The 25,255-nt window shown below is 40.9% G+C and overlaps 1 protein-coding gene across 5 annotated transcripts in view; it reads right to left on the reverse strand.

Moving 5' to 3' along the window:
- The window catches only part of ADGRE1 (adhesion G protein-coupled receptor E1), a 65,971-nt gene that overhangs the window by 11,138 nt on the left and 29,578 nt on the right, over positions 1-25,255 (reverse strand). For 4 of the 5 annotated variants that reach the window (XM_065933360.1, XM_065933351.1, XM_065933334.1 and 1 more), the window contains 12 exons: positions 24,817-24,972; positions 24,575-24,694; positions 22,798-22,944; positions 19,525-19,674; positions 17,802-17,948; positions 16,612-16,700; positions 14,982-15,071; positions 10,135-10,312; positions 8,936-9,055; positions 4,967-5,166; positions 4,142-4,312; positions 1,362-1,556 (listed from right to left, as the gene is read on the reverse strand). In XM_065933360.1, coding sequence (XP_065789432.1) covers positions 1,362-1,556; positions 4,142-4,312; positions 4,967-5,166; positions 8,936-9,055; positions 10,135-10,312; positions 14,982-15,071; positions 16,612-16,700; positions 17,802-17,948; positions 19,525-19,674; positions 22,798-22,944; positions 24,575-24,694; positions 24,817-24,972 — 1,763 coding nt within the window. The remainder of the gene's footprint in view (positions 1-1,361; positions 1,557-4,141; positions 4,313-4,966; positions 5,167-8,935; positions 9,056-10,134; positions 10,313-14,981; positions 15,072-16,611; positions 16,701-17,801; positions 17,949-19,524; positions 19,675-22,797; positions 22,945-24,574; positions 24,695-24,816; positions 24,973-25,255) is intronic. The other variant, XM_065933343.1, reaches the window with a different exon arrangement.

Below are 25,255 nucleotides of genomic sequence, written 5' to 3' on the forward strand. Positions count from 1 at the left end.
GTAAAACAACAACAACAAAAATCAATATGGTTTCAAATATTAATAGGTGCTGGGAAAAGATGCAAAAGAGAGTGGTAAAAAGTAGAATTTCTCACCTATGGATGCAACTAGAGATGATCCCACTAAGTGAAGTAAGTCAGAAAGAGAAAACAATTACCGTATGATATCATTTATATGTGGAATCTAAACTATGATACAAATGAACCTATCTACAAAACAGAAACAGGCTCACAGACAGAGAGAGCAGGCTCATCGTCACCAAGGTGGGGGGAGGGAGAGGGAGGGACTGGGAGTTTGGGGTGGTTAGATGCAAATTATTAAATTTAGAATGGATAGACACAAGGTCCTACTGTATAGCACAGAGAACTATGTTGAATATCCAGTGATAAACCATAATGGAAAAGAATATTAAAAAAGAATGTACATATGTATATAAATGAGTCAATTTTTTGTATAGCAGAGATTGCCACAACACTGTAAATCAACTATATTTCAGTTTTTAAACAAAGAATTTCTCAACTGTAGAATTACTAATATTTATAACACTGCTACTGCTGTGCTGTGTTCAGTCATGTCTGATTCTTTGTAACCCCAGATGAGCCCACCAGGGTCTTCAGTCCATGGGATTCCCCAGGCAGGAATGGAGTGGGTAACCATTTCTTCCTCCAGGGATCTTCCTGATCCAGGGATTGAACCCGGGTCTCCTGTGACTCCTGTACTGGCCGGGGGATTCTTTACTAACTGAGCCACCTGGGAAGTCCCTATTTGTAACATTGACTCTTTGCAACCCCATGGACTGTAACCTCCTCCATCCATGGGATTTTCCAGGCAAGAATACTGGATTGGGTTGCCATTTCCTTCTCCAGGGGATCTTCCTGACCCAGGGACTGAACCCGGGTCTCCTGCATTGCAGGCGGATTCTTTACCAGCTAGGCCATGAGGGAAGACATTTGTAACAATATTGCCTTATTATTTTCTGCTGTGGGAAGATGGGGGAGACTGTCCTGTGCATTATAAGATGTTTAGCAGCATCCCCTCCCAAAGATGACAACTAACAACATATCCAGATATTGCCAAGTGTCCCCTGAGGGCACGGAATCATCCCAGGTAAGAACCAAAGGCTTAAAGAGTAGGAAGAGAGGCCACCCCCATACATAACATGATCAGGAAAATCATTCTAAACTGAGACCTATCACAAGAAGGCATCAACTAGAAGCTGGCAGATGAGTATGGAAAGAGGGAAAAGCATGTGCGAAGGTCCTGAGGTGGAACCTAGCATTGAGGGAGTTAGGTGAGGAGGAGCAGAAGCAGATGGGGAGATGGTGGGGATGGATGGGGACACAGCCTGAGGGATACGAGACCTGGTTGTCGGTCTTGTCCGCACCAGTGAGAAACAGTGTCTTGGCCAAGAAGAGGCATATGCAGAGGTGCAGGTGGATGTAGGTGTTCTGATTTCGGATGGTGTGACACACAAGGAAGGTGATGATGGCCATGGCAAGACACACCAGTGAGATGATCGTGCCCACGTGACTGATGAGGTACAGGGTGAACTCCATCTGTCAGAAAAGAGATACACTGTTGGCCTCAGAGAAAGACCAGTATAACCCCCAGGCAGGAAAAAGAACTATCCAGACTCTTGACTCAGGTATATAGAGCTTGGAAACTTTTTCTCCCTTGGGTGCTCGGTGTGAACTAGACATTGTTCATCATCACGCTTCGGCATCCATAGCACCCATTCTCATCCCTGATCTATGCCCTATTCCTACAGGGTAAGACATCTACAAACTACATTTCCCATAATCTCTTGGGGCTAAGGTCCTGAACATCATTTAGGTTCTCCAGTGAGATGCACACATGAAGGTTTTAAAAGGCAGGATGGAGGCAGATACCAGTTTTCTGCAGACAGGAGTGAGCTGTGTTTGGACTCCACATTCTGAGTTATCTGATCTTTAATTTCATGGATGTGGGGTGAAATGCCAAAGGTAATTTATGACCCCTGGATTTCAGCTGCAGAGGGGTGATCTTGAAGCCAAATTCAAGTGGCAGAAACCCCTGACTTCAAGTCCTCCATCCCTTCCAAGAATTCTGTGATCATCCAAGCCCCTGTATTAAATACTTTCCTGCTTGACATACCTTGAGAGGTTCCTGTTACCTGCACTGAACCAGGATTGATAATAGGTGTTCCGAGATGCTCCAACTTCCAGGAGTGGAGGTGACAAGTTGAGTCCTTCCCTATGCCATTATTTGTAATTAATTTTATTGGGGTGCTTTCTGTGTGTTAAAGATATGCCAGACACCAGCTTCTCTATGATGTTGTGATGTAGTGGTTAAGACTACAATTCTGCCAGTTTCTGGCTGTTTAAGCTTGGGCAAGATAGTTAACTGCTCCATGCCCATTTCCTCCTCTGTTAAAATGAGGATACTAACAGTAACTATCATGTGGAACAGTTCTAAGAGGATTCAATGAAAATGCTTAAAGTACTTACAACAGTGCAGAATACATGCATAAATGTTCATTTTCATCATCATTTTTTCTCTTTTTCCCTAATTAAATGCTGATGCTTTTTATTTTTTGTTTTTGTCTTTGGGCCACACTTTGTGGTATCTTAGTTCTCAGACCTGGGATTGAACCCAGGACATGGAAGTGAAAGTGCTGAGTCCTGATCACTGGACTGCCAGGGAACTCCTGAGTCATCATTTTTCTCTGGTTCTCATTTTTAAGATGAAAACATTTGGCCCAGCTCAGAGAGGCTGAGTGATATACCAATGGAAACACAGCTACAAAGTGATTGAGATGGGACTTGAAACTAGGCTGGACTTGCTCTGGATCGAATTTTCTTGTCTTAAGCCTTACATTCCTCTAAGTAGCAATTTAGGACCTGCTTGGCAGAGAACTGAACTGGGGATCCTGCGATAGACAAGGATACCCATCACAGCGCTGATGAGCATGTCTTTCCTCGCTACTAAGCCTAGCTTCTCACTGAGGCTTATTTCATGTTCCACCACCTCCCTGACCTAACCCCACTTCTCAGTGACACAACTCTCAGTTTCTGTAACACAAATTCTTGCACCATTTACAGGCAGACCTCAGAGACAGTGCAGGTGCAATTTCAGACCACCGCAATAAAGCAAATATTGGCAATAAAATGAGTCACATGAATTTTTATCTCCCAGTGCATATAAAAGTTATGTTTACATGCCACCATACTCACCATACATGTTTAAAGTGTATAATAGCACATGTCTGGAAAATGTAGATGCCTTTATTAAAAAATACTTTATTGCTAAAAGATGCTGCCATCATCTGAGCCTTCAGTGAGTTAGGATCTTTTTGCTGGTGGAAGGTTTGAGATGTTTCAAGAATGACCAAAATGTGACACAGAGATATGGAGTGAGCAAATGCTGTTGGGAAAACAGTGCCAACAGACTTGCTCAATGCACACAGGGTCGCCACAAACCTTCAATTTGTTTTCTCTTTTTTAAAAAAAGTGATATCTGCAAAGTGCAATAAAATAAAGTATGCCTATAGATGATTTTGTAGAAAGAGACCTCTGGACTCAGACCATCCTGGGTTTGAATCCCATCTCTACTAATTACTGGCTTCATGACTAAACAGGCTACTGAGATCCAGCCTCCTGTCCTGAAAAGGGCATCTAAAAACAGCTAAAGAGTCAAGCACATAGTGTATGTTATGGCGCTTCAGTCGTGTCTGACTCTTTTCAACCCCATGGACTATATCCTGCCAGGCTCCTCTATCCATGGGGTTCTCCAGGCAAGAATACTGGAGTGAGTTACCATGTCCTTCTCCAGAGGAGCTTCCTGACCCAGGGATCAAACCCACATCACTTTCCATCTCCTGCTTTGGTAGGTGGGTTCTTTACCACTAGCACCACCTGGGAAGCCCAGGTGCTCTATAAGTGGGGTTTGTGGTTATTATCATGCCTGCACCTGTTTAGAGTCAGTTCTCATTTCATATACAACCAGACCCTGAATTCTCTAAGGGCAGAGATATGGCACACACCCCTTCTGTCCCCTTGACTCCCTCCCACAATGCCCAATTCCATGAGAGGCACACAATGGATGCTAATCAGTATTTTCCCATTGGATTTGAGGACCCAGACTACAGAGCATCATTACTGACCGTGAGCTCCCCAGAAGCCATGATGACGGCCAAGTTCACCATTCGATTACAGCCGCAGACAGTATGCGTCTTGGAAGCTTCAAGGAGCACACAGCCTGAGGTTGTCCATCTGCCTCCCTCCACATCTGGTCTCCAGGCAACGCAGATAGCACTCTCAAAATCCTGCTTTGGCTGAAAATTCAGAAACTTTAGTTACCTGAGAATCCATCTTGAATGGATTCAACCTGACCAACCTCAAGAAAATGTGGGCATATTCTGTACAGAATGGAGAAAAATGCTGATATTTCAATGTGCAGTGATGAAAAGAAATGTCTCAGGTGCCAGACCTGTATCCATTACCAACTTGGTTATAATTACTATAAATAAAGTTCATATAAATGTTCCTGCATCAACATTACTTAATCTAACCTCAACCTTGCCCACTGATGAATGGGAAAACGCCACATTGAAATAGAAGAGCTCATTTTTCTAGCAGTGGATTTTGGGAAGTCGTTGAGTTATCAGAAATTGTGGACACTTGCTGCTTAATGTTGTCACTAAGTCGTGTCCGACTCTTTGCGAATCCATGGACTGTAGCCCACCAGGCTCCTCTGTCCATAGGATTTTCCAGGAAAGAATACTGGAGTGGGTTGCCATTTCCTTCTCCAGGGGAATGTTCCAACCCAGGGATCAAACCCACATCTCCTGCATTAGCAGGTAGATTCCTTATCACTGAGCCACCAGGGAACCTCTGCTTAATGGGTCCTATCAAAAACTGTTAAGCCAACAGAGGACGTGGAGTTCCCAGTAGATAGCTGGGGGCCCAGTGAAAACCTCGTCACCAACCTTGATGTTCTCCAGAGTATAGATGACTGGTTTAGAGAACCCGTCTTTCTTCCCTCCTGTTATGATGCCCCCAACAACACGAGAATTTATCTTCAGCTTCTTCTTGGAGTTGGCCCAGGGGTTCTGAAGATCTTGCAAGAAGCGCTCATCCAAAATAGACTCCATACCCGCAAAGGAAACGAAAGCCACCCCGTTGATCCCTGAAATTTCCCCCAAATTAAAAAAAGAAAAAGCCAATCATTTGCTTAGTAGTTATTACAGATGACCCAACTCATCCATACACACACATACACTTTAATATCTCACGTATTTCTGCACCTTCACTGGCCTCCTCTGAGGACTGAAACACTAGTGGACTTCCAGATGGTTAACCCTCATCAGAAACTTTAAAAACAATCTGAGACTTCCCTGGTGGTCCAATGGTTAAGAATCTACATCACAACATAGGGGACTCAGTTTCGATCCCTGGTCAGGGAACTAAGATCCCACATGCTGCAGGGCAATTGAGTCCAAGCACCAGAAGTAGAGAGACCACATGCCACAACAGAGCCTCAACACAGCCAAATAAATAAATTAACTTGAAAAAAAATTCCTGAGGTGGTATTACCTAAAAAAAAAAAAATCTTGGCTACATTTAAAAATTAATTTGAATTTGTGTTTTTAAGGGATGATTCAACTCAGCAGTGGGAAATAAGTTTCCCTTCTCACATTTATGGTTATTCTTGTTCAATCTTTTGGGTGGGCTTCCCCTTTCAATGTTGGTGGTCTGTGTCCTAGCCTGTTCCTGGGCCATCCAGACAGCATATAGATCAGGGGAGTGATGAACAATGACCTACAAGCCAATCTGGCCATCTCTGCTTTTTGTTTTTAATTTAAAAAAATTTTTTTAGGCTGTGCTGGTCTTCGTGGCTGCAAGCAGGCTTTATCAAGCTGCAGTGAGTAGGGGCTACTCTCGTTTTGCAAGGCATGGGCTTCTTGTTGTAGTGGCTTCTCTTGTTGTAGAGCATGGGCTCTAGGGCATGCAGCCTGCAGTAGCTCCAGTAAATGGGCTCAGTAGTGGGGGCACACAGGCTTCATTTCTCTGCAGCATGTACGATCTTCTCTGATCTGGGATCAAACCCACGTCTCCTGCGTCAATAGGTGGATTCTTAACCAATGAACCTTAAGGGTAGTCCTCATTGCCTGTTTTGTGTGTGTGTGTGAACAAAAATCTCATTGCAACACAGTCTCACCCATTAATTTACATACTGCCTAGGAATGCTTTTGCACACCCTGACGACAGAGTTGAAATAATTGCAACAGATCCTATCTCGCTCAGCGCCTTAAACATTTACCAACCGCGGTTTACAGGAAGTGTTTGCTAATCCCTGATACTGATTAGCACTGTATGTTAGAAATATAGTATGAGTCACATGTGTAATTTTAAATTTTCCAGTATCCATGTTTCAGAACAGTAAAAATAAATAAATAAATAAAGGATTGTTTAAATTCTATATTAACTCACTACCTGCAAAATATTTTCATTTCAACATGTAGTCATTCTAAAAATTATTCATAAGATATTTTAATTCCTTCATCTCTGGCACCAAGACATTGAAATCCAGTATGCATATTACACTCACAGTCTAACCACACTTAAAGCTCTCAGTAACAAAATGTGACCAATGGCTGCTGGACTAGACAGGAAACATCTTGACATTCCCATATTATAAGATTATTTTTAAATTAATTTTTTGCTGAGATATACTTGATTTACAGTGCTGTCTTAGTTTCTGCTGTATACCAAAGTAAACCAGCCGTTGTTGTTCAGTCTCTAAGCCGTGTCTGACTCTTTATGACCCCATGGACTACAGCACTCCAGGTTTCTGGGTCCTTCACTGTCTCCCAGGGTTTGCTCAAACTCATGTCCATTGAGTCGCTGAGGCCATCCAACCATCTCATCCTTTGTCACCCTCTTCTCCTCCTGCCCTCAGTCTTTCCCAGCATCAGGGTCTTTTTCATAGACCTGCCATACATATACAAATATCCACATTCTTCTAGACTCTACTCCCAGAGATTATTTAATGTCTGATTTCCCTAGAAGACGGGAAACTCCCTGAGGGCATGGGCTATTTCTGCCTCTATCATTATTTTATTTTCAATAAATATTTGCTCAAAATAATAAAAAATTAAAATTAAAAAATAGATGTACCTCAATGTTCATTGCAGCAATGTTTACAATAGTCAAGGCATGGAAGCAATCTTTTTTTTCGTTTGTTTGTTTGGGTTTTTTTTTTTACTTTTTAAAAAAATTTATTTATTTTAATTGGAGGCTAATTACTTTACTAATTACTTTAATTGTAGTGGTTTTTGCCATGCGTTGACATGAATCAGCCAGAATTTACATGTGTTCCCCATCCTGAACCCCCTCCCACCTCCTTCCCCATCCCATCCCTCAGGGTCATCCCAGTGCACCAGCCCTGAGCACCCTGTCTCATGCATGCATCCTGGAGTGATGATCTGTTTCACATATGATAATATACATGTTTCAGTGCTATTCTCTCAAATCATCCCACCCTCGCCTTCTCCCACAGAGTCCAAAAGACTGTTCTATACATCTGTGTCTCTTTTGCTGTCTTGCATATAGGATTATCATTACCATCTTTCTAAATTCCATATATATGCATTAGTATACTGTATTGGTGTTTTTCTTTTTGGCTTACTTCACTCTGTATAATGGGCTCCAGTTTTATCCACCTCATTAGAACTGATTCAAATGAATTCTTTTTAATGGCTGAGTAATATTCCATTGTGTTGTATATGTACCACAGCTTTCTTATCCATTCATCTGCTGATGGGCATCTAGGTTGCTTCCATGTCCTGGCTATTATAAACAGTGCTGCGATGAACATCTGGGTACATGTGTCTCTTTCAGTTCTGGTTTCCTCAGTGTGTGGCATGGAAGCAATCTAAATATCCATGGACAGGTGAATGGATAAATAAGATATGGTACATATCAACAATGGAATACTACTCAGCCATAAAAAAGAATGAAATAATGCCATTTGCATAAACATGGATGGAGCTGGAGATTATCATACAAAGTGAAGTAAGTAAGACAGAGGAAATAAACCATAGGAGGTCACTTAAATGCAGAATTTTTAAAAATGATCCAAATGAATTTACTTACAAAACTGAAACAGACTTGCAGACATAGAGAATGAATTTATGGTAACTGAGGGGATCGGGGTGGGGAGAGTCTGGGGAAAGGATACATAGGGGGAGTTTGGGATTGATAGGATCACACTGCTCTATTTGAAACAGATAACCAACAAAATATTGTTTTTGTTGTACTCAGTCAAGTCCGACTCTTTGCTACCCCATGGACTATAGCCCACCAGGCTCCTCTGTCCATGGGATTTCCCAGGCAAGAATACTGGAGTGGATCACCACTTCCTCTCCCAGAGGATCTTCCCGACCCAGGGATTGAACCCACATCTCTTGCATCTCCTGCACTAGCAGGCAGAGTCTTTACCACTCGTGCTACCTGGGAAGCCCAACCAAAAAGGGCTTACTATAAAAATTTTGTTTAATTTTAAAAAAAGGTCTAAAAAGCAGTCAATCTGTGGGTAGGGTGGGAGGGAGGGGATATATGAATACATATAGCTGATTCTGGAGAAGGAAATGGCAATCCACTCCAGTATTCTTTCCTGGGAAATCCCATGGACAAAGGAAGCCGGTGGGCTATAGTCCGTGGGGTGGCAAAGAGTCGGGGGTTGCCGAGAGTCAGACATGACTAAGCAACTGCGCACACACATAGCTGATTCAACTTTGTTGTACGGCAGAAATGAACACAACGTTGTAAAGCAAGTACACTCCAATCAAAGAACATTAAAAATTAAATTTTTTAAAAATGCAATCAATCCATGAATATCTGCCACTTGAATGCACCATAACCCTCCCCTTTTTTTCTCAGGAATGGGTTTGTACCTGTGGATTCAGATTCCTCAATCGTGGAACACCAAATCTTCATTTCATCCCCTTTTGCTTTCAACTTAAATGTCTCGTTCTCCTTAGTGCATTCTTTGTCGATCACTTTGCTCTCGATATCTAAAAGGGAGAAAGGGAGAAGTGGCAGGAGGTCACCCAGAAAGTGGGATCTGAATTTGGTTTCTGTCAAAGAAAGGAATGCATCTCTAATTTTAAGCGAGGGAAAGAACAGAAAGAACAATGGGTCATGGGAAAGATCTTGAGGCCCTTGATTAATGACAGGCAGATAGAGGCACCAGACAAATTCGAAACCCAGTTGGAACTCTAGGAGTAAGGGTTCACATCTTAGGAGATGCCTCAGGGAAAAATGAACTTGAAGTGAACAAGGATGGAAGATGACACAGTCATGAGCCTCTGACTATTCCAAAGTTAGACTGGTTTTTCAAAACCAAAGGAAATCGAGAGGGTCTGGAGCAAGTCCAGCATTGTGGAAAAGGGCTCAGGTTCTGCACAAACTAGGAGGCCCAGCTCTACCACTCACCTGCTGTCTAAACTTGACCAATGACTTAACCTCTCTGAGCCTCAGATTTCTTACCTGTAACATGGCAATAATTACAGGACTTATGATAAAAACAAGATAGGTAATGGAACCAGAGGTGTCCTTTTAAAATATGAGCTAGATGAGACTATGTTTATTCTCAAACTTTTCAATCCCACTCCCTCCCATTACCTAAAGTCAAATTGTGATTCCCTGCTGTGTGTTCAGTCACCTCCAACTCTTTGGGACCCCTTGGACTGTAGCCTGCCAGGCTCCTCCATCCATGGGATTTCCCAGGGAAGAATACTGGAGTGGATTGCCATTTCCTCTTCCAGGGGTTCTTCCTGACTCGGGGATTGAACCTAGGTGTCCTGCATCTCCTGCATTGCAAACAGATTCCTTACCACTAAGACATCAGGGAAGCCAGCATTTGTCTACAAAATCTGCCTCTCTCTTTTCTGATCCCTTCTCCTACAGATTTTACTGTCCTCCACTTCACTTTAGGGCTTCCCAGGTGGTTCAGTGGTAAAGAATCCACCTGCCAACGCAGAAGACACAAGTTGAATGTGGTATATGAGAAAGCCATGGGGAATCACAAAGTCAAAGTCACCCGCCTAAGTCAGCCCCCAGGTGTGACCTTGACACCAAAGATATATCTTACCTAAGTGTTCCGTCTGAATAGTCTGACTGACATTCGCTGAGGGTTTCAGAAAAGCTGCCAACGTGGTGCTTTTCACGCTCTCCAGCAAGACTGTGGCCAGTGTAGAGGTCTCTTCTTTGGTGAAGTTGGACCACTTGGATGTGTTTTCAATCACAGAGGCAAATCTCTTAGCCGTACTCTGCAAGGAAAGGTGTGTTTGCTCTCTCTCTCATCAATGAAACAGCAGCTGTCCCCTGTCTCTCACCATGAGAATGGGTTGACAGTCTGGGATGATAAAAAATGTAAAAGGCCATTCACTAGGGACTTCCCTGGTGGTCCAGTGGTTAAGACTCCTCCATACAATGCAGGTGGTGTGGGTTCCATCCCTGGTTGGGGAGCTAAGATCCCATACATCATCCTACATTTTTTTTTTTTTTTTGCCAAAAAAACCCAAAACACAAAATAAGCAATATTGTAACACATTCAATAAAGACTTTTTAAAAAATCCTAAAAGAAAAAAAAAAAAAAAAGACATTTCCTCAGCCTCTTTTTCCTGATTCAGGAAGCCCTACTGGGGATGCAACTTGGTTTGCAGTAAGTCAGCACTTGTTGCCTTGTAAATTACACGTACCCTTTTGACTCAGCAATTTCCCTTCCAGGAATTCCCTCCTTCAAGAAATACTTTAAAATTGTGCAAGGATCTTGTGTAATGATGTTCATCTCAGCATGGTTTTTGATAGCAAAAATCTGGAAAGTCTGAATGTCCAAGCAATTGGTTAAATAAAACATGCTAAAATCAAATCATGGGATAGTGTGAAAGTGTTAGTCACTCAGTCGTATCTGATTCTTTGTGACCCCATGGACTGTAGCCCGCCAGGCTTCTCTTTCCTTGGGATTCTCCAGGCAAGAATACTGGAGTGGATAGCCATGCCTTTCTCCAGGGGATCCTCCGTATACAGGGGAAGCCCCACATGCAGTTGCTAATAAAAGAATGATATAGTATATCTATATACATTAACAAGCAGAAAGGTTCATGAGCTATTTTTAAGTAAAACAAAGTACAGAATCACATTTGTTGTTGTTGTTTTTTATCTGGTTTTGACATTTTCTTCATTATATGAGATATCACCACCGGGGAAATTTGGAAGGTTGCATAGGATTCTATGTCTATTTTTGCAACTTCCTGTGAGTCAACAATTATTTGTCCTGTTAAAAAATTTTTTATTTTATATTAGAGTATCATTGATGAATAATATTCTGTTGGTTTCAGGCGTACAGTAAAGTGATTCAGTGATACATAGACAAGTATCTATTCTTCTTCAAATTCTTTTCCCATTTAGGTTATTACAGAATATTGAGCAGAGTTTCCTGTGTTCTACAGGGAAAAACCAGAAACTCTGGCTGTCTATTTTAAGCATAGCATTATGTACATGTCAATTCCAAACCCCCAATCTATCTCTCTCCCCCCCCATCCCCCCCATAACCACAAGTTAGTTCTCTAAGTCTATAAGTCTGTTACAGAACCACATGTTATATTATCTCATTTTGTTTCTAAAACAGCAAACATTTTAATTTAAACTTTCATATTTATGGTATTTATGTTTCTGGCACTAATTGAGATTTTAAAATAAATATAATTAATACTTATTAATAACCAAGTATTGGTTATATATATGTTATTAAATATGTTATTTAATTATATATATTATATATTATTTTTATTTTATAAAAAATACACATTTATTATATATTATTTATTTAATAATATATATATTATTTAAATATATTATTTATATATATTTAATATATTATATATATTAAATATATATAAATTATATATTTTTATTATATATAATATATATGAAGATTTATATATAAACATATATTTATATACATTATTTAATTTATAATTAAATTAATTGTGTTTAACTTATATATATTAAATATATATATATAATATATTAAATATATTAAATAAATATAATATATATAATATTATGTATATTAAATAAATATATAATATAATATATTATATATATATTTAATATATATAATATATAAGTCTTATATATGAATAATATGTATTATTCATATATAACATATACATATTATATATATTATTATATAATCTTATATATATTATTTAATTTATTATATATTATTTAAATAATATATACATTATTTAATTTTATGCTAACTATGAAATAGAGGCTACTGTTAATACCACTTTGGATAGGAAAACATGAGTACATATCTTGTAGGTAGCAGGACCAAGATTTGAGCCTTGGGGGTCTGGCATCAGAGGTTGGATTCTTAATCACTGCTATAAACCACTCAGTAGGTACTCAATAAATGCTTCAATGTGTGTGTGTGGTGTGGATCTGTTATCTGTGTATTCACAAAGTAAAAAAAGATATGGAAAGATACACATCTAAATGTTAACATTTGGTTCTAAGGAACAGAGTTAAGGAAAGTATAGCAATAATTATGTTAATATTAATGCTGATACTGTTTCCTTGATTGTTGATTATTGTCAATAAATTGACTATAAAATGTGACCCCAACAAAAAAAATCAGAAAATAATTCACAACCTAAGTAACAAAGGGAAGAAATTAATTGAATCCAGTCCAATGGTGAAGGAAATTAACAGAAATCTTAGCAGGGAAACCAATTTCTATTTACCCAAATTTGATGACAAGAAGATGAAAAGAACGTCAGTAAAAACGGAGTCAGATTGAAACTTGAGAGATGTTTGTCTGAGAAAAACAAGATATACTGAGTTTTGTAACCATATCCCAAATGAAAGGCATGAATTTGGGGTCCCTCTCCACTGACGCAGCAGAATCTCAACTAGAATCATCCTAAAAAAGTGTGATTCTCAGTTCTGTAGCAGATGAAACCTCATCAAAATTCCCTTTGACATTAAATTTATTCATCTTAGCTAGGAAGTTTAGTTTATTTCTTCAGGAAAGAAAAAAATAGCAGGCAGGCTAAAACTCCATAATGGTAAAACACATGTGTTAATTTTAGGACATCTTTTAATCTTTGTCTTAATTTGGATATCTGTTCCTCAATGGCTGGAAGAATTTGATGTATTAGAGAAGCAAACCAATCAGATGATTTCACGCCAAAAAGCAATTAGACTTGTGATTTTTATCTGAACAATTTAAGAGAACAATTTCATGGTTGACATACTGCATTGCCCATTTAAAAAATCTGAATTATTATATTCATACATGTGGTTCATTGGATTTATAGATCCTTTAAGAACATAGTAAGGGCTTCTCAGGTGGCACAAGCGGTAAAGAACTCGCCTGCCAATGCAGAAGACATAAGAGATACGAGTTCAATCAGGAAGATCCCCTGGAGGAGGAGATGGTAACCCATTCCAGTGTTCTTGCCTGGGGAATTCCATGGACAGAGGAATCTGGCAGGCTATACTCCAAAGGGTCACAAAGAGTTGGACATGACTGGGGCGACTTGGCACACACGGCATGTAAGAGTATAGTAACCTTGCCTTAGGTTTGTAAATCTTCATTCAGTACTTTAAATTTGGGGAGAAATGAGAATATATGTAAACATGGTGGAAAATGTTTGCAGGAATTTAAATGTTTGTTGAAAGGGCTCATTGTTTGTACAAGTTTAATCTGAAAACTCTATGAATGAATATACACTTCATGAATAAATGTTATACAAATTAATTTAAAATTCACCAGAATACAGATGAAAATGTTATTCTTATTTTCATTTGAATTTATCAATGAAATAACATCCACTAGTTGCAACCTAAAGACTTAGTAGAAATTAATGTTTAATATCTGCAACTGTAGAGAACTATATTCAGTATCCTGTGATAAGTCCATAATGGAAAAGAATATTTTTTAATGTATATGTGTGTGTAACTGAATCACTTTGCTGTATGACAGAAATTAGCACAACATTGTAAATCAACTATATATCAATAAAAAGATCTATATAAAATTTGCAACTATAATGATCTAGTCATTCCACTTCTATGTATTTACCCTGGAAAAATGAAAATTCAGATTCACACAAATACACACACACACACACACACAGAAATGTTTAGCATGGCTCTATTGATAATCACCAAAATTTGAGGTGGGGGTGGAGGAATGAAGAGATCTTGGTCAAGTGGAAACAATTCAAATATCCTTCAAAGATGAGTGGGTAAACCTGCTGTGGTCCACCCAGAAAATGGGATACAACTCAGCCACAAAAAGGAGTGAAGCACTGACATGCTACAAAGTGGATGAAACTTGAAAACAGTGCTTACCGAGAGAAGCTAGACTCTAAAGGCCACTTATTGTGTGATTCTGTTTACAAAACATTCTTGAAAAGATAAAACTAAAATGACAGAGAACAGATAAGGAATTCACAGGAGTTAACGGTGAAGGGATTGAATATATGGCTGTAAAGAGGAAACCCAAGGAACTTCTTCAGTGGTCCAGTGGTTAAGACTCTGCACTTCCACTGCCAGGGTTGCAGGTTTGATCCTTGGTTGGGGAACTAGGATCCCACATGCCATGCGGCCAAAAAAATATTCTTTTAATTTTTTAAGTTAAAAAAAAAAAGGAAGGTCAGGGAAGTTGTGGGGGGAGAGGGATGGAACAGTTCTATTGTCTAATTGTGGTGGTAATTACACAAACCTACTCAGGTTATAAACCCCACAAAACTGTACAGAAAAAAGGCAATTTTTCTGCATGTTAATTTTTCAGACCTTACAACTGGAGTAGATTAAACGTTAACTCACAACCCTTTTATGTTAAAGAGGATGTTCTGCACCCAAGGTACACCCCCAAGATGTTCGAAACTCAAAACATGATTATAAAGACTTCAGTGTTACCTTCACAGAGACGACAGTGGTTTTGTTTTTACAGACATTGTCCAGAACGTCGAGGGTGGTATTCATCAACGCACAAAAGGAAACCTGTATCTGAGCGGGAAGAGCATCTGTGAGCATTGATCAAGCATGAAATGTACAAACTGGGCCACTGATCCCTCCACATGGGGTGGTCTTGAATTCCTGGGGTGTCAAGAGGCTATAGTATTCTCAGGAAAATAAAACTCACCCTTCAATCAGAATTGAAATCACAGCACCTTTCTCTCCCATGAGTGAAAAAGAAACCATCAACCAACAGCAAAACTATTGAGTGGGATAAAAAGACAGAAGTTCCAATATTTTGGTCACCTGATGCAAACAGCCAACCCATTGGAAAAGACCCTGATGCTGGGAAAGATTGAGGGCAGGAGGAGAAGGCGGTGACAGAGGATGAGATGGTTGGATGTCATCATTGACTCAGTGGACATGAGTTTGAACAAACTCCAGGAGATAGGAAAGGACAGGGAAATGTAGAACCTGTGTGCTGCAATTCATGGAGTTGCAAAGAGTCTGACACAACTGAGTGATTGAACAACAAGAACAAAGAAAGACAGAAAATGTGTGGAAAGACCAGTGGTCCAAGTGGAATATATTTCAGCTATGAAAAGGACTGAAGCACCGATACTCCCTACAAGGTGGTTGGGCCTTGAGAGCATGATGCTCAGTGAGAGAAGCCAGACACAGAAGACCACGTAGCGTGTGATTTCATTTATATGAAATATCCAAAATGAGCAAGTCTACAGAGATAGAAATTAGATCACTGTTTTGGGGGGATTGAGGACAGGAGGGAAGACTGCTAACGGGCATATAGGGTTTATTTTGGTGGTGATGAAAAAGCTTTGGAGATAGAAGTGGTGTTTGCACACCACTGTGAGTGTACTAAATGCCTCTGAATTGTACACTTTAAAATGATACATTTTATGTGTATTTCACAATTAAAAAAAGCCAACTGTGGTCTTAAGTACATGGGAATTCCAAAGCTAATTTATAAAATTCATATTCAATATAGTGACATCAATTTCTGAAAATGCTTCTGGAGTCTTTACTCACTAGAACGACTTCATTAGAAAATCAAGATATCCAAATTCCTCTTTGCCTGGCTTGGAGGCTGTGTATCATCCATTCCACATCACACAGATGCAGCAATACACCTCACAAAAAGTGAGACTCCAACATTCTTACTTGTTTGAATAAATGAATTCCCAAGTTTTAGATAACAAATGTCCTTCTTTTCCAACTTTCCTTGAAGCTAGGTAAGCAAAAGTGATACTAGGTCATATGCTTAAAGGGAAGGACTGTGCCTTTCACTTGCCCTTCTCCCCTGCCCACCAACTGGAATGACTATTTGATGGCAGGAGCTGCAGCAGCATATTGGACCACAATAAGGGAGTCTTGTGTTGATGATGGAAGAGTATTATGGAGCCATCATGTCAGATCTCAGCAGCTTACATTCAGATTGCTGCAAATAGAGAAAAAACATCTATCTGGTCTAGGCCACAATTATTTTTGTCTTTGTAAAAGCTGCAGGACAACATCCTACCTAAGTGCCTTCTGGGAAAAACCTCAAAAACTAGGAACCTTCAAAAATACTTACATATTTAGGCTCTACTGCTGCTCCCACATGGCATAACTGGACCTGCTTGTTGTTGGGTACCACATCATCTTTACACTTGAAGGGAATCCCTCAGAAGAAAACAAAAGCAACCAAATCAAACTTAACCCCAGCAAGTCTGCGTTCATCATCCCCTGCTTGAAATCCATCCATTGCCATGTTATACAATACAACCGTGGAAATGAACAAACTATAGCTACACACTACAGCAGTGATTCTGAGAAGCATGATAGCAAGTGAAGAAAGCAAGTCAGAAAAGACTATACATAATACAATACCATTTTTACAAAGCTCCAAAGCAAACCATACTAAACAAGGAATGTTTAGTAGGGGAATATTTTAAGTACAGGAATTAGAAACAAAGTTCCAAGTGGGCCTCTCTTCAGAGGAGTCAGGGGTATGTATTGGCATTGATGATGTTCTAGTTCTCATGTTGCTAAGGACTTAAGATATACTCATTTTATTATTATACCCGTTTGCCTCCATATAAGTTATTTATACTTTTAACACAACAAATAGTCCATAACTTAAAAAATTTTAAACCTTTCAAAGTTCCCCATGGTTCTCAGCAAAAAGACTACAAAATTCTTTACACAGCACACAAGTCTTATAGAAGCTGACCTCTGCCCACATCCTCAGATGAAGTAAATGCCATTTTCCCATGCCCTCCTCACTTTGCATTAGCCTCAGGGCCTTTACACATGCTATCATTTGCAGCACATGAACTCTACTCTTAATCTACATAATCCACACTCTTTCTTTAAGTTTCTGTTTAAATGGCACTTCACAGAGCATATTAAATATCCTACTACACAATGCACAACAAAGTGCACTCCAATGTTTCAACTGTCACACTCATTGCAGTTATTAAATAATTATGCACGTGCTCCCTTCCCTAGACTATAAGCTCCATGAGGGTAGCTATCATGTCTATCATATCCAGGATTAAATCCTCAGGACCTAGTGCAGGGGACTGTTGAATTTATTAACTAGCAGATGCTCCAAAAATAATTTATCAAATGAGTGATTAATAAATGAACAAGTGAACAGAAAATAAGAGACTATGTAGATAAAGTAAAAAAAAAAAGGAGAATCCAGAGAATGAGAAAAAGTGAGAATTCTACAAAGCAAGACACAGATTCCATTGCCAAGATATGTAAGGAGATTATTACTTTGGCAGCTGAAGTTGCCGTGTTTCCAGGAGTCTTCTGGATTGGGATGAAAACCTTCAATGCAGCCACAGCTGTAGGAGCCCGGGGTGTTGGTACAGACAGAATTTGGGCCGCATCGTGAGGGATCCTGAAGGCACTCATCAATATCTGCAAAAAACTCCAAGATATCAAGCAGTGCCGAGAAGTAAGGAGATACTGGCACCTGTCAAGGCACTCATTGACATCTGTGAGGTAGAGACCAGGCATGATGCAGGATGGGTCACCAAGCCAACAAAAATCACTCTTCCCCTTCCAAAGCAGAGGGAGCACATGTGCTCAATTCTTCAGTCCTGTTTGACTCTTTGCAACCCTGTGGATTGCAAACCCTGAGCCCACCTGTAGCCCACCAGGCTCCTCTGTCTACGGGATTCTCTGGGGAAGAAGGCTTGAGTGGGTTGCCATGTTCTCCTCCAAGGGATCTTCCCCACCCAGGGATGGAACCCATGTCACTTGCACCTCCTCCTGCATTGCAGGCAGATTCTTTACCACTGAGCCACCAGGGAAGCCCCTCAAAGCAAAGAGTTCTTGCTAAAACATAACAGCCCAACCAGGGACTACATTTCCCAGAATCCTCTGCAGCTAGATGGATCATATGACTAGCTTTCATTTATGACATATGAAGGAGTATGACATGTAACTTCTGGGCCAAGGGGTTAAGAAGTCGCTGTACCTTTTTTCTTTTTCCCCACCACTGACTGTAACTAGGAATTTCTTTTTAAATCTTTTGGCCACACACTCTTGGCCTACAGGACCTTAGTCCCCTAACAAAGGGTGGAACTTGAAGTCCTTGCATTGGGAGCATGGAGTCTTAACCATTGGAACACCAGAGAAGTCCCTGGAACCAGGAATTCTAATGTCTTAAGGGATAGACGAACCAAGAGATACAAAGAGACTGGCTCCCTATATCACTCCATGGAGGAAATTTGCCCCTCAGCCAAGTATATCTGTACTGAACTGGTGTGAGAGTAAGAAATTTCTATTGTGTTGAGCTAGTGGTTCTCAACTGAGGGACCTTGGGCAATGTATGGAGAAATTTTTAGTGCTCACTTGGATCCAATGGGTAGATACCAAAGACCCTGCCAAATATCCTATAATGCACAGGTCAGCATCCCCAACATACAGCAAAGAGCTATCCAGCCCCTAAAGTCAATAGTACCAAAGTTGAGGAATCCTGGCAGTATAACCAATGTCCCTCTGAGGGTTTCTGAGCCAGCTGCCATGCTCTGAGGAAGCCCAAGCAGCTATGAGGAAAAGTCCATAAGGAAAATGAAGGGCCAGCTGAACTCCCAGCCAGAGGCCAATGCCAACTACCAGTCATGTAAGCAAGGTTATTTTGGACCTGCCAACCATGCTAGGGTCCCCAGAAAACCATATGGTCAACCCACAGAATCATGGGCAAAGACAAATGACTGGGGACTTCCCTGTGGTCCAGTAGTTAAGAATTCATCTTCCAAAACAGGGGACAGGGGTTCAATCCTTGGTTGGGGAACTAAGATTTCAAACGCCATGGAGCAACTAAGCCTGCACACCCCAACGAAAGAGCCCATATGCCACGACAAGACCCAAAGCAGCCAAATAAAGAAATACTTTTTTAAAAAGAACAAATGACTGTTGTGATAAGTCACCATGCTTCAGGGTAGCTTGACACCAACTGAGAAGTCCCCAGAATGGCTGGAAGAGTTACCTGCACACTTGAAGGCCTCAGGTTTTTCAGGGCTCCACACACCAGGTGAAAAGAACCCCGGCAAGCAGGAGCAACTGTATTTTCCTGGGATGTTGGTGCAGATAGAACTGGGACCACAAAGAGTTGAGTTCCTGGAACATTCATCCACATCTAAGTGGAAAATCAAAATGCAGAAGAATGATGAGAGTACAGTAGCAGTTCATAGTCCCATCACTGACTATAGCCAATCGGTTTCCCTGACTCCTTCAGGCTCACCTTCTTAAACATATTTGTGTCACTATGAAAAGAAAGCATTTAGAGACATGTGTGTGACCCACGCAAATCTTCTGATGAGGATCCCCCACAGCTCTGGACAAAATCCACACTCCTCATTAAAACATGTAAGACCCTGAGAGTCTGTTGCCAGCTGAGCTCATCTTTCCTTTTCTTTTTTTTTCTAAGATTTTTTTATGTGGACCAAGGCTTCCCTGGTGAGTCAGTGGTAAAGAATCTGCTTGCCAAAGCAGGAAACAAGAGTTCGATCCTTCAGTCCAGAAGATCCCCTGGAGAAGGAAATGGCAAACCAACCCCGTATTCTCGCCTGGATAATCCCAGGGACAGAGAAGTCCACAGTCCATGGGGTTGCAAAAGAATAAGACATGACTTAGCAACCAAACAACATTATTTTAAAGTTTTTACTGAATTTGTTACAATATTGCTTCTGTTTCATGTTTCAGGATTTTGGCTGTGAGGCAAGTGGGATCTTAACTCCCCAGCCAGGGGTCAGACCTGTATCCACTGCACTGGAAGGAGAAATCTTAGCCACTGGACTGCTAGGGAAATCTCTCATATTTTGCTTCTAATGCCTTCATAATTCATGATTCAAATTCATCGATTACCTGTAGGTCCGTGAGGCTCATTCTCTCTCACTGTGTTCCCTCAGCCTCAAATCTGTCACTCCCCTCTTTTGTTAACGAATTTCAATTCCTCTCCAAGGAATCACTATATCCAAGTGGAGGGGTAGAGAGCATGGATGTCATGAGTTCAAAGCCTGACTCTGACCCTTATAATCTGTGTCTTACTGGATGTTATTGAGTGAATTATGTCTCCCCAAAATTCATTAAGTTGAAGCCCTCCTCTCCCCCAGTGGGATGGCATTTGGATATGGAAAACAATTAGGTTTAGAGGAGATCTTGGGTGTGGAACTCTTATGATGGGATGAATGCCCTAAAAAGAAGAGGAAGAGGGGCTTTCCTGATGGCCCAGTGGTTAAGAATCTGCCCTGCAATGCAGGGGATGCGGGTCCAGTGACTGGTCAGGGAGTTAATATCCCACGTGCCATGGAGCAGCTAAGCCCCCACACCACAACTACAGAGCATGTGTGCCACAGCGAAAGGGTCCGTGAATCACAAGGAAGACCATGAGTGCCGCAATTAAGGCACAGCACAGCCAAGTAAATAAATGCAACCATGTGTGAAAAAGAAATACCTGTTATACTTTTGAAAAAAAGAGGCAAAACACAAGAGCTGGCTCTCTCTCTGCCATGTGGGGACACAGCAAGAATGCAGCTGTGTATAAGGCAGGAAGCGAGCTCTCTCCAGAACCCTACCATACTGATACTTCATCTTGGACCTCCAGCCTCCAAAACTGTGAGATAATAAATCTCTGTTGGTGAAGCCCCCACCCCCAGTCTAGGGTACCTTGTTATGGCAGTCTGAGCTAATACACTGGATAAGAAAATTCATCTCTCTGTGTCTCTGTTTCCTCATCTTTGAAATGAAAGCAATAATAGAACCCTCCCAATTGAGTTGTTCAGAGGATCAAATAAGATGATGAGATCAAACCAGTCAATCTTAAAGGAAATCAACCCTCAATATTCATTGGAAGGGCTGATGCTGAAGCTGAAGCTCCAATACTTTGGCCATCTGATGTGAAAGGCCATCTAGGAATGTGAAAGGCCATCTAGGAAAAGACCCTGATGCTGGGAAAGATTGAGGGCAGAAGAAGGGGGCGACAGAGGACGAGATGGTTGGATGGCATAACTAACTCAATGGACATGAGCTTGAGCAAACTACGGGACATAGTGAAAAATAGGGAAGCCTGGAGTGCTGCAATTCACAAAGAGACAGACATGACTTAGTGACTGAACAACAATAAGTATCTTTAAATACACAGAATGGAATCTAGGACAGAGCAAATATTATAGACATATTCACTAGCTAACATAAAGAATGCACTGCAAACATGTTGTGCTTTTATTGTGGCAGGCAATGAGGAAAATCTTTTATAGGCACCCACTTCATGAAAGCTCACAGCAGCCCTATGAATTGCAAACTAATATTTCCATTTTTTCAGAGGAGAAAACTGAGGCTTCAAAACTGTGTGAAATCACATATCTTGTGAAAAGCACAACTGCTATTTATATCCAGGTTCTGTCTGGCTCTGGTATTTTTACATGACAGCTTTCCAAACTGTCTTGAGTCTCAGAGACTGGGAATTTGGGAATTAAATTGATATCTGTCCTGCACAAGCCCACCCTGAGTTGCTAGCAGTTGCAACCTGATTCAGAGGGAGCAGGGCATGGTGGTTGGGGTATGAAGTCACACAGGGAAGAAGTGAATCTAAACTCTCTTATTTCCTTTCTATTTGACCTTGGTGATTTCATCACAATGGAGGCTGTTTCCTCATCTGTAAGATGGGTATAAAATACCATTGTACCATCAGTTTGTTGGGAGGACTGAACGAACACATGTTTGGAAGAGCTTAGTGTCTTGACTGGAATCCTGCCTCCAGACCACTGCACCTACTGTTTCCTCTTCCTGGAACACCCTTCCCCAGATACCCAGTATCTCACTCCCTCAGGTCTTATACCAAAAATCAACTTCTTAGCATGACCTCTCCCTACAATTCTATTAAAACTACAATGTCACCCTCATGTATACCCTATTCACCTTTCCTTGAACTATCCCTGACACACAAGATTTCCCTGCATGCATTTTGTTGTTACCTTCCTCTCCCCACATTTCATGATAAGTTCCAGGAGAACAAGTAATTTTTACCTGTGTTACTCACTACTGTATCCTTCATCCCTAGAATAATGCTTGGCATATAGTAGGTGCTCAAGAAGTATTTGTAGAATGAATGCGTGAATGAATGAGTGACTATTGGCTTCAGCTCTACAGACAAGGGCTTTGGACTCAGCTGAGACCCACTTCAACTTCTCCCCCACCACTGCTGTCTTTGCAAACAGATTGGACTTGATTCTTCACTTGCCTTCACTTGCCCTTCACTTACCTTCACATGTCTCTCCTGGTCCCTGGAAATTCTTCTTTCCACTTCTGGATTTATATCCTGTGTTGCAGACACAAGAGTAGTTTCCAAGACTGTTGTGGCAAGTCGAATGCTCTGGGCAGCTTCTGGGATTGGCACATTCATCCACATCTGGTGAGTAGAAATTAAAATCCAGGTCAAAGAAGGAGAAGTGGTGAAGATGGGACATTACTCCCTTTGACCCTCCCCAATATCCAGACTTTCCCCTTCTCCCTAACCTCACTTTAAGTTAGGCATGGTCATGAGAATACATTCTGGCCAATTGTATGCACACAAAAGGTGACAAATAGTTTCAAACCATAATGATCATAGATTGTAGAAATGACTGTCATGTTTTACTCCTCCCTGTGTCCAACCTTGGTTTGAGGCTTGTGCTATACAATGTGACATTGCCACTCATCTCTCTAATGTGTGGGGTTTTATTCCGCAGCCCTTTACTCTAGCTGGCTCTATGACTTGCACTCGCCAATAAATACAGCAGAAGTATTACGGTGGCACTTCCAAACATAGACCTCAAAAAACTTATTTCTACTCATACTTCGAGTCCCTTGCCTTTGTCATATGAACTCCAGGATAGTAAGGAAAAGACAAAGTGAAAGAGACAAAGATCATCCCAGATGAGCTGCAGATATATGAGGCAGCCCAGTCAAGATTAGCAAAGCTGACACACAGCTGACCACCAACACATGAACCAGCCCAGTGGAGACCTAAAAACTGGCCAGAGCAGAGCCCAACCTAAACTTCCAACATGTGGAGTTAAGAAATAAACAAATGGTGGTTGTTTTAGCCACTATCTTCTGGGGTCATTTGTTACTCGGCAATAGCTAACAGCTACAAATAGATCAGACGTGTCAGAGATGATTTCAAATATCTCTAAATCCGAGCCAAGGGAATATCACTTGAGGGCTTGATCACTCCATGCCTTACTTATGGAATCACTTATGGAATCACTTCAGATAATTAATAACGCTGCAGCAGACTCAGGAATTGGAGCCCACATCTCTTGGTGACAGTATTCTGGTTGCAGTGTGCAGAATAGATTTGAGAAAGCAACACTAGAAAAATGGAGAGACTAGTGAGGAGGCCACTGTAATAATGATGAAACTTAAACCAAGGATGGAAAAGGGTGGAGAGATTCAAGACATATTTAGCAGATAGATTGCCCAAAACACAATGACTGATTTAATATGGAAGGAGAGGGAATATCAAGAATAACTCTCAGATCTTTATTCAAATACCTCTCGGGAAAAAATTCTGAATCTTGAATCTGAGCTCTCCACAGGACAGAGTTTATCTCAGTGCTACTGATACATGGGACCAGATTATTCTTGGTTGTGGGTAGGCTGTAATGTGCATTGGAGGATGTTTAGCAGGATCTCTAGTCTCTACCCAGAGATTAACCAGTTGATTAACACAAACTACCCACCAACATCACCAGAACAGAAAAGCAAAACTATCTACAGATACTGTCACATCTCCCACCAATGAGGTGTAAACCAGGCTAGAGCTTGAGCCCTGAAGTATTCTCAAGGACTGTTTTAGCCACAGCTTAACTCATAGTAGACACTCAACAGGAGTTTAAGTTCAGCGTCTTCTACTTCATAGCTGTGTATCCTTGGGTTAATGACTTTACCTCTCCGAGCCTCAAGTGGATCATTAGGAATATAATCTCTACCTCATAGGAACATCAGATAAAGTTCTTAATTAACCGAGTAGCTAAAAAAGATCAAGTTCTCTATACCTTCACAGATGGAGTTTTTAGAGGTGAATCCAACTTTGCAGCTGCAGCGGTAGCTTCCCAAAGAGTTGGTGCACTCAGAATGCTCAGGGCAGACCCCATGGGAGAGGCATTCATTAATGTCTGAGAAGCAGTGGAGGAGAGTGATCAGACCAAGATTAGGTGTCTAAGTTTGGAACACCACATACCCAACTCAATAGAAGTTGTCTACCAAAGACCTAAGCCTGAGAGGCCGAGCACATTACCTGTGCAGGTAAAATGGCCTGACTTTCCAGGGATCCACTTATTTCCAGTGGGAGACGAGAAACCAGTCAGACAGCTGCACTCATACCTTCCTGGCAGGTTTCTGCAGACTGAGTTAGGACCACAAGGTAGGGGCCTTTGAGAACATTCATCTATATCTGGAGAGAAAGATAGTCAGAGTTACAGATATTCTTTATCTTGTGAAATAGTTTGTATTTTCCAAAGATGGTTGAAACAATGTCTTGCATTCCTAATGCCCTTAGTTCAACGTCCTTTCTTTAATACTCCTTCCATCAAGCAATGAGGTCTGTATTTCTTCCCTTGAATCTGAGCATGCTTGTGACAATGGTGGTGGTGACACTGGGTCATAAAAATGCCATGCTAAGTCATCACAATATCACACATTTCCACCTAGTTCTCTTCAGATGCCCAGTTGGACTC

This window comes from Muntiacus reevesi, chromosome 1, assembly GCF_963930625.1.
Source record: "Muntiacus reevesi chromosome 1, mMunRee1.1, whole genome shotgun sequence".
Classification (NCBI taxonomy): Eukaryota; Metazoa; Chordata; class Mammalia; order Artiodactyla; family Cervidae; genus Muntiacus; species Muntiacus reevesi.